The sequence below is a fragment of the Cherax quadricarinatus genome, chromosome 17, assembly GCF_038502225.1.
Source record: "Cherax quadricarinatus isolate ZL_2023a chromosome 17, ASM3850222v1, whole genome shotgun sequence".
Taxonomy (NCBI): domain Eukaryota; kingdom Metazoa; phylum Arthropoda; class Malacostraca; order Decapoda; family Parastacidae; genus Cherax; species Cherax quadricarinatus.
In genome coordinates this window covers 21,637,733-21,653,099 of record NC_091308.1, presented here as the reverse complement: position 1 = coordinate 21,653,099, position 15,367 = coordinate 21,637,733, and the positions used below count along the sequence as shown (strand labels likewise).

General features: G+C 38.1%; 1 protein-coding gene across 12 annotated transcripts in view; it reads left to right on the top strand.

The window, feature by feature from the left end:
• Positions 1-15,367, top strand: part of msn (serine/threonine-protein kinase msn) — a 777,533-nt gene that overhangs the window by 549,998 nt on the left and 212,168 nt on the right. For 10 of the 12 annotated variants that reach the window (XM_070085848.1, XM_070085846.1, XM_070085843.1 and 7 more), the window contains 4 exons: positions 2,766-3,001; positions 10,111-10,195; positions 11,048-11,068; positions 11,339-11,766. In XM_070085848.1, the coding sequence (XP_069941949.1) occupies positions 2,766-3,001; positions 10,111-10,195; positions 11,048-11,068; positions 11,339-11,766 (770 nt within the window). The remainder of the gene's footprint in view (positions 1-2,765; positions 3,002-10,110; positions 10,196-11,047; positions 11,069-11,338; positions 11,767-15,367) is intronic. The other 2 variants (XM_070085845.1, XM_070085847.1) reach the window with 1 other exon arrangement.

Genomic DNA, 15,367 nt, shown 5'->3' with positions numbered 1-15,367 from the left:
ACACTGGGAGTTTTAGAGTGATACACCAATAAAGGCTTCACTTTGCAATCACCACTAGCATTACCACACAACAAAAGAGTAAGCCTGTCTTTCATAGGCTTATGTCCTGGGAGTGCCTTTTCCTCCTGGGTAACGTAGGTCCTGTTTGGCATTTTCTTCCAAGAGGCCTGTTTCGTCACAATTAAACACTTGTTGGGGGTTTCAATCCTTCAGCCTGTATGTACTCCTTGAATTCCTGCACATATTTTTCAGCCACTTTTTGATCCGAACTGGCAGCTTCACCATGCCTTATCACACTATGTATGCCACTACGATTCTTAAATCTCTCAAACCAACCTTTGCTGGCCTTAAATTCACTCGCATCACCACTAGTTGCAAGCATTTTTCTAATTAAATCGTCATGCAACTTCCTAGCCTTTTCACATATGATTGCTTGAGAGATGCTATCTCCTGCTATCTGTTTTTCGTTTATCCACACAAATAACACTCTCTCAACATCTTCGAGTACTTGCTATTTCTGTTTCGAAAACAAACTTAAACCTTTTGCAAGAACAGCTTCCTTGATTGCCATTTTGTTGGCGAGGATAGTAGCGATGGTCGATTGGGGTTTGGCATACAACCTGGCCAGCTCCGAGACACGCACACCACTTTCATACTTAGCAATTATCTCTTTCTTAATTTCCATACTAATTCTCACCTTTTTTACCACAGGGTTGGCACTAGAAGCTTTCTTGGGGCCCATGGTGGCTTATTTTTTCTGTTACAAGCACTAAAAACACTGGGATAATGTGAAATGTACTGAATGTATGTGTAGATGCGGCTGCACTGGCTGGCTTATGAACACTAGCATCCACGGGGTAGCTGAGGCGCGCTCCGGCCACATGTTGTATGCGTCCTGGACGAATCACATTAGGCGAGTTTTTTATCGTTATGCGGGCCAAAATTTTTATGCTCAAACGCTTCGCTAGGCGGATTTAACGTTATGTGACATGTTCGTTAGGCGAGGGTCCACTGTACTTTACTTCTGCTAGGTAGGCATACTAGTACATTTAATACAGTCATCACCTGAGTAACCATGATACACTGTGTGGACTACTGGCCTTAGATTTTTTTCAAATACATGTATATGAATAGAATGAAGAAGACCTAGAGAGTTGTGTAGTCAGAAATATTGTCATGTGGCAGATTTGAAGGTATAAAAAATTGTGCACACAAGTATGTTGGATATAGCATTTGCATACTAGTATGTCAGACACAATTTAACCCTTTCAGGGTCGAAACCCTAGATCTGAAACTTGCTCTCAGGGTTGAAGAATTTAAAAGAAAAAAATTGTGTTTTCTTACGAAATGATAGAGAATCTTTTTCTGAACACAGTGAAACCAGAAGTATGAAATTTGATTGAAAACTTAAGGAATTATACTATCACAAATTTAGCGTTCTCAGCGATATTTATACATAAGAGATTTTGTCCATTTTGAGCCCTATTTTCGGCCAATTCCATTGTTCCAGTCGACCACGCTCAAAGCTATTTCACTAGTATTCCTTTTATTCTGTCAAATGAGTACAAAAAACCTCCTATTGACCTATTTCAACTACCCAATAAAGTGATCAGAAATCAGTAATTTGGCTCATTTCACACACCATTAAAAAATTGTCAGTTTCAAAATTTGGTCCAGAGTAAACAGTGTAGACATTCCTGGCACTAAAACACCATTTCCTCTGTTTGTTACTCACATCCTCAGGCCTCTCCTATATTACACTTGCTTTCCATTTTGAATTTTTATTCACACACAAAAAAAAAAAAAACAGAAAATTTACTGTTATGCACACTACTGCATTATTGTAATAATTGTATTAGCAATGTCAGCGCATTTGTGAACATGTATTAGACTGACCAGTTGGATGCATATTGGGCGAGTGACGTAATTTGTGTACTCGGGAATATCAGCAAAAATTGCACATTTCACAGTACTTTCAATCCTGAAACCAATCAAAATTGTCTGTATTTCTGTAATGTGCCTTACACTCTATCAAGTGAGACTAAGAAACCGAGTATATAAACATAAATTTATACCAAAATACACCACAAAGTCGCTGTTTTAAACAAAAAACGTGTTGGTAATTTTTTCCCGTTATGCTATGCATGCTGCAGGATTTTTTTTTATGTGGCGCACACTTGCCACACGAACCTATTCTCTCATATCTAGGCCCAGATTTACCACTCACGGCTTATCTGATAGAACTGAGCTCGTGGCATAGAACGATGGGACCGATCCAGGCTTCAAAGCCGTAGAACAATAAAACTGACCCCGAAAGGGTTAAGGACTCTTCTGTAGCTCAGGGTTTCCTGCCTATGACCTCGCTTCAATATTAGTATCATGTTTACTGGGTATGTAGGAGTTATTATGGCTTTCAATTATTAACCTAAAATCATAGTAAGAATAACAGTTTGGAATTCTTTAGATACAAAGTGCACAAGAGAATATGTGAAAGGATTGTATATGTAATAGTTTTAAGGTTTATTATTAAGGCTATAAATGTCTTGTCTGAAGCCAGAATTAAGGGTATTAATGCATACAGCAATGCACAACTGAAAAAATGTGAGTTGCTGAGAAATGATCTTTGTAAATGCAATGACTAATGGTAATGAGGGGCTAAGCTGTATAAAAATGTTAATTTCTCTTACTTTTGATATATCTTCGATTAAGTAGATCAGTTAAACTTATTATCCACCTTCACAATAAAATTGTAATTCAATCATTAGGAACACCAGCGTAATGGTGGAAAGAAGGATAAAGAAGAAATCCCAGAACCTGGTCCTCCAGCAAGACCAGCTCTTCCATCTCGTTTGCTTGGCCAGGAGCAGCCTCCTCCTCAGCGGCCTCTTCCACCACCACCACAAGGGCGAGATCACCATCAGCCAGCAGCACACAAGCCAGGTACACCACCTCAGCACCATCCTAGGGACCACCGTGAACATCGTGAACATCGGGAACACAGGTCAGACATTGTTGTGAGTTGTGCTTTGAAGATATTTCTAGGAACCTTAAGTGATGGGTGTAAATTTCCTAGCTTGCCCCTCCTGTATTTGCTCATAGTTAAATTTTTACCAGGTAATTTAAAATCTCCCTTCAGTGTTGTCACTGTCCTTGGCAGCAATTCATAGATAATTTCTCCAAAACCTGTTTAATTTAGTATCAAGATAGGTCCAGTCTAAACGGACCATCCCTTCATCACATTTTTGTTGTATCTTCAATGTGTTGACTTTTGAAGTTTTTCATCACTTTATACTTTTCACTCTCCATGTTTGGCCACTTTCACTTAGTACGCACTTTATTGGTACACCAATATATTTTTTTTTTTTTTCAACGTCGGCTGTCTCCCAGTGAGGCAGGGTGACCCAAAAAAGAAAGAAATCCCCAAAAAGAAAATACTTTCATCATCATTCAACACTCACCTCACTCACACATAATCACTGTTTTTGCAGAGGTGCTCAGAACACAACAGTTTAGAAGAATATACGTATAAAGATACACAACATATACCTCCAAAAATAACAAAAAAAGGCACAATACCGTGACTGGAACGATACACAAATAACCCGCACATAGAAGAGAGGAGCTTATGACGATGTTTCGGCCCGACTTGGACCATTTACAAAGTCACACTTTGTGTGACTTTGTAAATAGTCCAAGTCGGACCGAAACGTCGTCGTAAGCTCCTCTCTTCTATGTGCGGGTATTTGTGTATATACCTCCAAACTGCTAATATCCCAAAACCCCTCCTTTAGAGTGCAGGCATTGTACTTCCCAGTTCCAGGACTCAAGTCCGGCTATATAAAAATAACCGGATTCCCTGAATCCTTTCACTAAATATTACCCTGCTCACACTCCAACAGATCGTCAGGTCCCAAATACCATTCGTCTCCATTCACTCCTATCGAACACACTCATGCACGCCTGCTGGAAGTCCAAGCCCCTTGCCCACAAAATCTCCCTTACCCCTTCCTTCCAACCTTTTTAGGACGACCCCTACCCCGCCTTTCTTCTCCTACAGATTTAAATGCTCTCCATGTCATTCTACTTTGATTGATTCACTCTGAATTACCAAACCACCTCAACAACCCCTCTTCAGCCCTCTTGACTAATACTTTTATTAACTCCACACCTTCTCCTAATTTCCACACTCCGAATTTTCTGCATAATATTTACACCGCACATTGCCCTTAGACAGGACATCTCCACTGCCTCCAACCGTCTCCTCGCTGCTCCATTCACAACCCAAGCTTCACACCCATATAAGAGAGCTGGTACTACTATACTTTCATACATTCCCTTCTTTGCCTCCATAGATAAATTCAAATCCAAATACCTACAAAAACCTCTCACATTGATAAACATCTACAGAGTTCCACAGTCAAACATTAGCCAATTTAGTCAAAATCTAGGAAGTATGATAACTGATGCACGCATGAACAACGTTTTTTGACTCCACATATACCTCAACGCACCATTCACCTTTTTTCTCTCATCAATTCTATGATTAACCTCATCTTTCATAAATCCATCTGCCGACACGTCAACTCCCAAGTAGTATCTGAAAGCATTCACTTCTTCCATACTCCTCCTCCCCAATTTGATATCCAATTTTTCTTTATCTAAATCATTTGACACCCTCATCACCTTACTCTTTTCTATGTTCACTTTCAACTTTCTACCTTCTACACACACTCCCAAACTCATCCACTAACCTTTGCAATTTTTCTTTAGAATCTCCCATAAGCACAGTATCATCAGCAAAAAGTAGCTGTGTCAATTCCCATTTTGTATTTGATTCCCCATAATTTAATCCCACCCCTCTCCTGAACACCCTAGCATTTACTTCTTTTACAACCCCATCTATAAATATACAGTGGACCCCCGGTTAATGATATTTTTTCACTCCAGAATTATGTTCAGGTGCCAGTACTGACCGAATTTGTTCCCATAAGGAATATTGTGAAGTAGATTAGTCCATTTCAGACCCCCAAACATACACGTACAAACGCACTTACATAAATACACTTACATAATTGGTCGCATTCGGAGGTGATCGTTATGCGGGGGTCCACTGTATTAAACAACCATGGTGACATTACACATCCCTGTCTAAGACCTACTTTTACCGGGAAGTAGTCTCCCTCTCTTCTACACACCCTAACCTGAGCCTCACTATCTTTATAAAAACTCTTTACAGCATTTAGTAACTTACCACCTATTCCATATACACTGGACCACCGCTTAACGATCACCTCCAAATGCGACCAATTATGTAAGTGTATTTATGTAAGTGCGTTTGTACGTGTATGTTTGGGGGTCTGAAATGGACTAATCTACTTCACAATATTCCTTATGGGAAAAAATTCCGTCAGTACTGGTACCTGAACATACTACTGGAATGAAAAAAGTTCGTTAACCGGGGGTCCACTGTACTTGCAAGATCTGCCACATTGCTCCCCTATCCACTCAATCATATGCCTTTTCTAAATCCATAAATGCAATAAAAACTTCCCTACCTATATCTAAATACTGTTCACATATACGCTTCAGTGTAAACACTTGATCTACACATCCTACATTCTGTCTTGCCTCTAATTCTTTCAGTTATGACCCTACACTTTTCCTGGTATACTCAGTAAACTTATTCCTCTATAATTTTTACAATCTCTTTTGTCCCCCTTCCCTTTATATTAAGGGACTAAACATGCTCTCTGTCAATCCCTAGGTACCTTCCCCTCTTTCATGCATTTATTAAACAAAAGTACCAACCACTCCAACACTGTATCCCCTCCTGCTTTTAACATTTCTGTCATGATCCTATCAGTTCCAGCTGCTTTACCCCCTTTCATTCTACGTAATGCCTCACGTACCTCCCCCACACTTACATTCTGCTGCTCTTCACTCCTAAAAGATGGTATACCTCCCTGGCCAGTGCATGAAATTACCGCCTCCCTTTCTTCCTCAACATTTAGAAGTTCCTCAAAATATTCTCGCCTTCTACCTAATACCTCCCTCTCCCCATCTATTAACTCCCCTACTCTGTTTTTAACTGACAAATCCATACGTTCCCTAGGCTTTCTTAACTTGTTTAACTCATTCCAAAATTTTTTCTTATTTTCATTAAAATTTCTTGACAGTGCCTCTCCCACTCTATCATCTGCTCTCCTTTTGCACTCTCTCACCACTCTCTTCACCTTTCTTTTACTCTCCATATACTCTGCTCTTCTTATAATACTTCTGCTTTGTAAAAACCTCTCATAAGCTAACTTTTTCTCTTTTATCACACCCTTTACTTCATCATTCCATCAATCACCCCTCTTTCCTCATGTCCCCACCCTCCTATAACCACAAACTTCTACCCCACATTCTAATACTGCATTTTTAAAACTCATCCAACCCTCTTCAACCCCCCCACTACTCATCTTTGCACTAGCCCACCTTACTGCCAATAGTCGCTTATATCTCACCCAAACTTCCTCCTCCCTTAGTTTATACACTTTCACTACCCTCCTACTTGTTGTTGCCACCTTCCTCTTTTCCCATCTACCTCTTACTCTAACTGTAGCTACAACTAAATAATGATCCGATATATCAGTTGCCTCTCTATAAACATGCACTTCCTGGAGCCTACCCATCAACCTTTTATCCACCAATACATAATCTAACAAACTACTTTCATTACGTGCTACATCATACCTTGTATATTTATTTATCCTCTTTTTCATAAAATATGTATTACTTATTACCAAATTTCTTTCTACACATAGCTCAATTAAAGGCTCCCCATTTACATTTACCCCTGGCACCCCAAAATTACCTACTACTCCCTCCATAACATTTTTACCCACTTTAGCATTGAAATCCCCAACCACCATTACTCTCACACTTGATTCAAAACTCCCCACGCATTCACTCAACATTTCCCAGAATCTCTCTCTCTCCTCTACACTTCTCTCTTCTCCAGGTGCATACACGCTTACTATAACCCACTTTTCACATCCAATCTTTATTTTACTCCACATAATCCTTGAATTTATACATTTGTAGTCCCTCTTTTCCTGCCATAGCTTATCCTTCAACATTATTGCTACTCCTTTTTTAGCTCTAACTCTATTTGAAACCCCTGACCTAATCCCATTTATTCCTCTCCATTGAAACTCTCCCACCCCCTTCAGCTTTGTTTCACTTAAAGCCAGGACATCCAGTTTCTTCTCATTCATAACATCCACAATCATCTCTTTCTTATCATTTGCACAACATCCACGCACATTCAGACTTCCCACTTTGACAATTTTCTTCTTCGTATTCTTTTTGGTAATCTTTTTTTTATATATATATATATATATATATATATATATATATATATATATATATATATATATATATATATATATATATATATATATATATATATATATATATATATATTTTTTTTTTTTTTTTATTTTTTTTTTTTTTTTTCAACAAGTCGGCCGTCTCCCACCGAGGCAGGGTGACCCAAAAAAGAAAGAAAATCCCCAAAAAGAAAATACTTTCATCATCATTCAACACTTTCACCACACTCGCACATTATCACTGTTTTTGCAGAGGTGCTCAGAATACAACAGTCTAGAAGCATACACATATAAAGATACACAACATATCCCTCCAAACTGCCAATATCCCAAACCCCTCCTTTAAAGTGCAGGCATTGTACTTCCCATTTCCAGGACTCAAGTCCGACTATATGAAAATAACCGGTTTCCCTGAATCCCTTCACTAAATATTACCCTGCTCACACTCCAACAGATCGTCAGGTCCCAAGTACCATTCGTCTCCATTCACTCCTATCTAACACGCTCATGCACGCTTGCTGGAAATCCAAGCCCCTTACCCACAAAACCTCCTTTACCCCCTCTCTCCAACCCTTTCGAGGACGACCCCTACCCCGCCTTCCTTCCCCTATAGATTTATATGCTTTCCATGTCATTCTACTGTGATCCATTCTCTCTAAATGACCAAACCACCTCAACAACCCCTCTTCTGCCCTCTGACTAATACTTTTATTAACTCCACACCTTCTCCTAATTTCCACACTCCGAATTTTTTGCATAATATTTACACCACACATTGCCCTTAGACAGGACATCTCCGCTGCCTCCAACCGTCTCCTTGCTGCTGCATTTACCACCCAAGCTTCACACCCATATAAGAGTGTTGGTACTACTATACTTTCATACATTCCCTTCTTTGCCTCCATAGATAACGTTTTTTGACTCCACATATACCTCAACGCACCACTCACCTTTTTTCCCTCATCAATTCTATGATTAACCTCATCCTTCATAAATCCATCCGCCGACACGTCAACTCCCAAGTATCTGAAAACTTTCACTTCTTCCATACTCCTCCTCCCCAATTTGATATCCAATTTTTCTTTATCTAAATCATTTGACACCCTCATCACCTTACTCTTTTCTATGTTCACTTTCAACTTTCTACCTTTACACACATTCCCAAACTCATCCACTAACCTTTGCAATTTTTCTTTAGAATCTCCCATAAGCACAGTATCATCAGCAAAAAGTAACTGTGTCAATTCCCATTTTGAATTTGATTCCCCATAATTTAATCCCACCCCTCTCCCAAACACCCTAGCATTTACTTCCTTTACAACCCCATCTATAAATATATTAAACAACCATGGTGACATTACACATCCCCGTCTAAGACCCACTTTTACCGGGAAGTATATATATATATATATATATATATATAATTTTTTTTTTTTTTTTTTTTTTTTTTTTTTTTTTTTTTTTAACAAGTTGGCTGTTAATGGCACCAAAAGTATGAAATTTGATGGAAAACTTACTGAATTATGCTCTTGCGAAGTTAGCAGTCTCGACGATGTTTACGCATCGGCAATTTTGCCTACTTTGAGCCCTATTTTCAGCCAATTCAAATGTACTAGTCGACAAAAATCATAACTATTTCGCTAGAACTTCGTTTTTTATATCGAATGAGTACAAGAAACTACCAATTTACCGATTTCAACTATCCAATACAGTGGTAAGAATTTATCAATTTTGCCAATTTCACACAAATTTCAAAAGATGGCAATTTCCAAATAGGGTCCAGAATAAACAAGAAAGACATTCCTGGCACTAAAATAACATTTCCTCTGTTCATTAGTCACGTCCCCAGGCCCCTCTTACATTTCTTATGCTTTCCACTTTGAATTTTTATTCTCACAAAAAAAAAATAAGATTTACTGTTATACAGACTACTGCATTAGTGTAGAAATGGTATAAATAATATCGGTGCACTTGTGAAAGAATATTAGACTCACCAGTTGACATGTATTGGACGCTTAGCATAATTTGTTTACTTTTGAACTTTGGTAAAAATCGAACATTTCTGCTACTTTGAGCTCAATTTCTAGGTACTTTTCATTGTAAAATCAGTCAAAATCATCTCAATTTCTGTAATATGTCTTCTATTCTATAGAATGAGACCAGGAAAACTAGAATACAACAATTAATACCATGTGAAAATATAGTGCAAAGTCGCTGTTTTAATCCAAAAACACGGTCAAAGGTTTTTTTTCTCATTACGCACTGTGTGCTGCAGGATTTTTTTTATGCTGTGCACACTGACCACATAGACCCATTCTTTCATATGTAGGCCTACCAGCTTTCTCTCACTAGATTTGAAGGCACTAGAATTTATGCGTACTAGTATGTCATGAACACTGGTGCATAAGCCGTACTAGTGCGGCCGAAACCCTGAAAGGGTTAAGGCTCCAACCTGGGCTTGAAAGCCATAGAACAATGGGATCCACACTGAAAGGGTTAAGTGATGGGTATTGAGATAAAAGAGTATATTTGCAGAGGGAAAGGAAGAGAGGGTAGTAATATTGGATGAGGGTTTGTAATGGGGTAGAATGAAAAAGCTGGGAGAGGGAGAATTCATTATGATGACTAAACAATAGAAACTTTCATCATAGATGATTGCAAATTGCTTATCTATAAACCTGTTTGTTTCAACTATCCTGCATGTATATTTTTTTCAGCACTGTTTTGCATTTTGCAGGGAACATAGAGACCAGAGGGACCAGCGTAATTCTCACATGGTGAAGCAACCACAGCCCACCCAAGCACAGGCAAGAAAACCAGAGGTACGTGGCTCCTACACACTGCTTACATTACATTCTCTACTTGTTTAATTTGGATAGATTTCTTACTAATAAATGTATTGGAAATAGATTAACTAATGGGATATTCATCTACTTAGAATGTAATTACTATGCTTTGTAGAGCTGTTTACTAATATTTACTACTAATAAAATAAATATTAGGACTAGGTGAGATAATAATTGGAATGAATCTAAATAGTTGAATGGCACAGTATTATCAGGATTTAAATAAATTTAACAAATTTTGAAAATTATAATAATGATAATCATAATACAATTATTTTACAAACAAATTCTAAATTGGTTAAGCACATTTTTCAGTACATTTTTATGTGAAATGAAAATGAGGATATTATGTGTTGGGTGAATGATGTACAGTTTTTGATGAGGTCCCCATGTTTGTCCACAGTATGATATCTCTGTACTGTTTGTAAGTGGCCCACCAATCTTCCCCTATACGCATGCCTGTGGGGGCTTTATGCCACAGTTTACTTGGACTGTTATTAGTTATAAATAAATAATTTCAAGTGTAGTCCCAAAATTTTGTAGAGGAAGGGATTACCGGTAGCATTGTTGAGATTCATTGTTTATAGACAAATTTTTTATATTGACTGTTCTTGCGTGCTTTAAATTTAAAACACAAGTTTTTTCTAATGTTCTCTTCAGGGTGGACATCAATTCTGCCAACTTAGAGCATGGCTTCTGAATGTACATTATTTAATACCTTTTGCTCACTTAGTACTCATTATCTTCAGTTGAGTTTTGCATGAGAAGCTACTAACTGGTTTGTTTTTCTTATGTTTCATAATGCTTGGTGTCCTTTGTTGTGGGCAGCCTCACCCTTGGAGGTTGGAGGTTAGTGATAATTCGAGCACACAATTTGCATCCTAGTGCCCGTGACCTTCAGTCATTACTTACATCAATTTACCTTTACCCATTTATCTGCGCTATAGTCTGTTAAAAGATAAATGGATATTCTTTTCGTCCATAAAATTAAGCTGTGGCATGAAACAGCATTTCACGATACACTGTAGCTTAGTTTATCCAAATTTTTGAATACTACTTTTGATGATATTTCTTTCTTTCAGAAATTATGTATATAATTCATTTTCAATTGGACTGCAGGACTTGGATATGCTTGCTCAGCACCTGAATGAGCTTGGGGCAGTCGCTAATGACAGAGACAGAGAAAGAGAAAGAAGTGAAAGAGAACGTGCAGACAGAAGTGAGCGGGAAAGAGCAGAACGAGCAGAAAGAGACAGAGAACGTGAAAGGGCAGAAAGAGACCGTGAAAGGGAACGTGAGAGGGAAAGAGATAGAGAGCGTGAGCGGGAACGGGAGAGGGAGAGGGAACGTGAACGTGAACGTGAACGAGAAAGAGAAAGGGAACGAGAGCGACGAGAACAAGATAAAAGTCGTCAAAACGGAGGCGGAAGTAAGCATGAATCGCCTGCACCTCCTGCTGTTATCGATGAAGATTCCAGTGATGAAGATGATGAAGGCCGTATGAGAAATGATGGAACTCTCCTTGCATCTGATCCACCAAAGCCACTGTAAGTCCTTTGATAAGTTTTTCATCCCTTTTTTAATTTGTAATTATAATTTCTTTAGTTTGAGAAAGTTTAGTAGGATAGTTTAAGCTTGTTATTCTATCATTGATTTATACAGTTGGCTGTCGATTAAAACAGTAGTTATGTTCCTTAAAATGGCATCTGTTAAAATTTTTTTTATAAAATGAACTGAAGAATATATGGGAAAAAATAGGGTTACATTCATTAGGCCCTCAGTAGAGCTAATCTAATTTTTTACAAGCTTTGTAAGTCATCAGAACTCAAAAAAAAATTTTTTATTCATTACATTATAGTTGTTACTCTTTTTAGAAATGTGTGGGGAGGGTTGATGTGATCCTGTACAATAACTGTACAAACATGTGACAGGCAGTTCCACAATAGTTACCTGCTGCAATCATAACCACAGTTGCCTACAAACATAAGTAAAAATAGCAAATATTACCAGCCATAAGACAATTTTTTTTTACTAAATAAATGTGGCCAGAGTAAAACCCACTATAACATGAGTGAAAGCCATCCTCAAAAATATGAAAAATTTATAAAAAATCGTAAGAAAACCTTTTCTATACATGCTCTCTGCCAATCCCTAGGTACCTTCCCCTCTTTCATACATTTATTAAGCAAAAATACCAACCACTCCAACAATATATCTCCTCCTGCTTTTAACATTTCTGTCATGATCCCATCAGTTCCAGCTGCTTTACCCCCTGTCATTCTATGTAATGCCTCAAGCACCTCCCCCACACTTACATTCTGCTCTTCTTCACTCCTAAAAGATGGTATACCTCCCTGGCCAGTGCATGAAATTACTGCCTCCCTTTCTTCATCGACATTTAGAAGTTCCTCAAAATATTCCCGCCATCTACTCAATACCTCCATCTCCCCATCCACTAACTCCCCTACTCTGTTTTTAACTGATAGATCCATTCATTCCCTAGGCTTTCTTAACTTGTTTATCTCCAAAATTTTTTCTTATTTTCATTAAAATTTCTTGACAGTGCCTCTCCCACACTATCATCTGCTCTCCTTTTACACTCTCTCACCACTCTCTTCACCTTTCTTTTACTCTCCATATACTCTGCTCTTCTTATAACACTTCTGCTTTGTAACAGCCTCTTATAAGCTACCTTTTTCTCGTTTATCACACCCTTTACTTGATCATTCCACCAATCACTCCTCTTTCCTCCTGCACCCACACTCCTATAGCCACAAACGTCTGCCCCACATTCTAATACTGCATTTTTAAAACTATTCCAACCCTCTTCAACCCCCCCACTACTCATACTTGCACCAGCCCACCTTTCTGCCAATAGTTGTTTATATCTCACCCGAACTTCCTCCCTTAGTTTATACACTTTCGCCTCCATTTTGCTTGTTGCCATTTTCCTCTTTTCCCATCTACCTCTTACTCTAACTGTAGCTACTACTAAATAATGATCCGGTATGTCAGTTGCCCCTCTATAAACATGTACATCCTGGAGCCTACCCATCAGCCTTTTATCCACCAATACATAATCTAACAAACTACTTTCATTACGTGCTATATCATACCTTGTATATTTATTTATCCTCTTCTTCATAAAATATGTATTACTTATTACCAAAACTCTTTCTACACATAGCTCAATTAAAGGCTCCCCATTTTCATTTACCCCTGGCACCCCAGATTTACCTACTACTCCCTCCACAACATTTTTGCCCACTTTAGCATTGAAATCCCCAACCACCATTACTCTCACAGTTGGTTCAAAACTCCCCACACATTCCCTCAACATTTTTCTTAAAATCTCTCTCTCTCCTCTACACTTCTCTCTTCTCCAGGTGCATATATGTTTACTATAACCCACTTTTCACATCCAACCTTTATTTTACTCCACATAATCCTTGAATTAATACATTTGTAGTCCTTTTTTTTCCTGCCATAACTTATCCTTCAACATTATTGCTACTTTGTCTTTAGCTCTAACTGTATTTGAAACCCCTGACCTAATCCCATTTATTCCTCTCCACTGAAACTCTCCCATCCCCTTCAGCTTTGTTTCACTTAAAGCCAGGACATCCAGCTTCTCATTCATAACATCCACAATCATCTCTTTCTTATCATTTGCACAACATCCACACACATTCAGACTTCCCACTTTGACAATTTTCTTCTTGTTATTCTTTTTAGTAATTATTACAGGAAAAGGGGTTACTAGCCCATTGTTCCCGGCATTTTAGTTGACTTTTACAACACGCATGGCTTATGGAGGAAAGATTCTTATTCCACTTCCCCATGGATATAAAAGGAAAAGTAATAAGACCAAGAACTATTAAGAAATATTCAAAGAAAACTCAGATATGGGTGTATAAATTAACATGTACATGTATGTGTAGTGTGACGTAAGTGCAAGTAGAAGTAGCAAGACGTACCTGTAATCTTGCATATTTATGAGACAGACAAAAGACACCAGCAATCCTACCATCATGTAAAACAGTTACAGGCTTTCACTTCACACTCACTTGGTAGGACGGTAGTACCTCCCTGTGTGGGTGCTGTCTACCAACCTACTACATATTTTATAAAAAAAAATTGCCAAATTTTCTCTAGATAGTTGAGGTTGCATTAGCATTTCTTTGTTTTTATTGGGTTATGTTTGAAAGCATGGAACATGTGACTGCTTTGAATTCTTCTGTATATTTACATACACTTGGGTTCTCAATCAGTTTATAAAATGAATAATTCTAAGATTTGTTGAAGATATCTTGTATTTCTTCTTAGGAATAAGTACAGGTTGGCCATCACTAATCTGGCAGTCAGCAATCCAGTTCCATCAGTAATCGGGCACTAATTTCAACTAGCATAATTTCACACCACACCAACCTGCCGCTACTGTTTGGTGGCGCTACTTGCTGCATAAGTCATTCCATTTTCTTTTTCCACATTTATTGTTATAACCTGCTCACTTTTAGCCCTAGCTATGGTTCCAGCAAATAAGAGAAATGCTTCTCGTTGTGTAAAGCACATACCCCAGTAGATTGTCCATAAAAGATAAGGTGGCTTTGAAGCCACTGTCAGTCACCATGAGCTCAGCTCACTCAGATAAGCTGTGACCAGTAAATTTGGGTTTACATATGAGAGAATAGGTTTGTGTGGTAAGTGTGCACTATATAAAAAACAATCCTGCAGCACACAGTGCATAATGATAAAAAACTGCGACTATATCGTGTGGTTTGTATGGTTGTATTCTCGTTGTTTTGGTCTCATTTGATAGAATGGCAGATACATTACAGAAATAGATATAATTTTGATTGGTTTCACATCAGAACCTTAAAATTGAGCTCAAAGTAGCAGAACTGTTCGATTTTTGCCAGTGTTCAAGAGTAAACAAATGACGTCACCATCCAATACTTGTCCAACTTGCTGGTCTAATATGCAGTCATGAATGGGGTGACATTATTTATACAATTATTACAATAATGCAATAGTCTGTATAACAGTAAATCTTTTATTTTCTGTGTGAATAAAAATTCAAAATGGAAAGCAAGCATAATATAAGAGGGGCCTGGAGACATGACTAATGAACAGAGAAAATGTTATTTT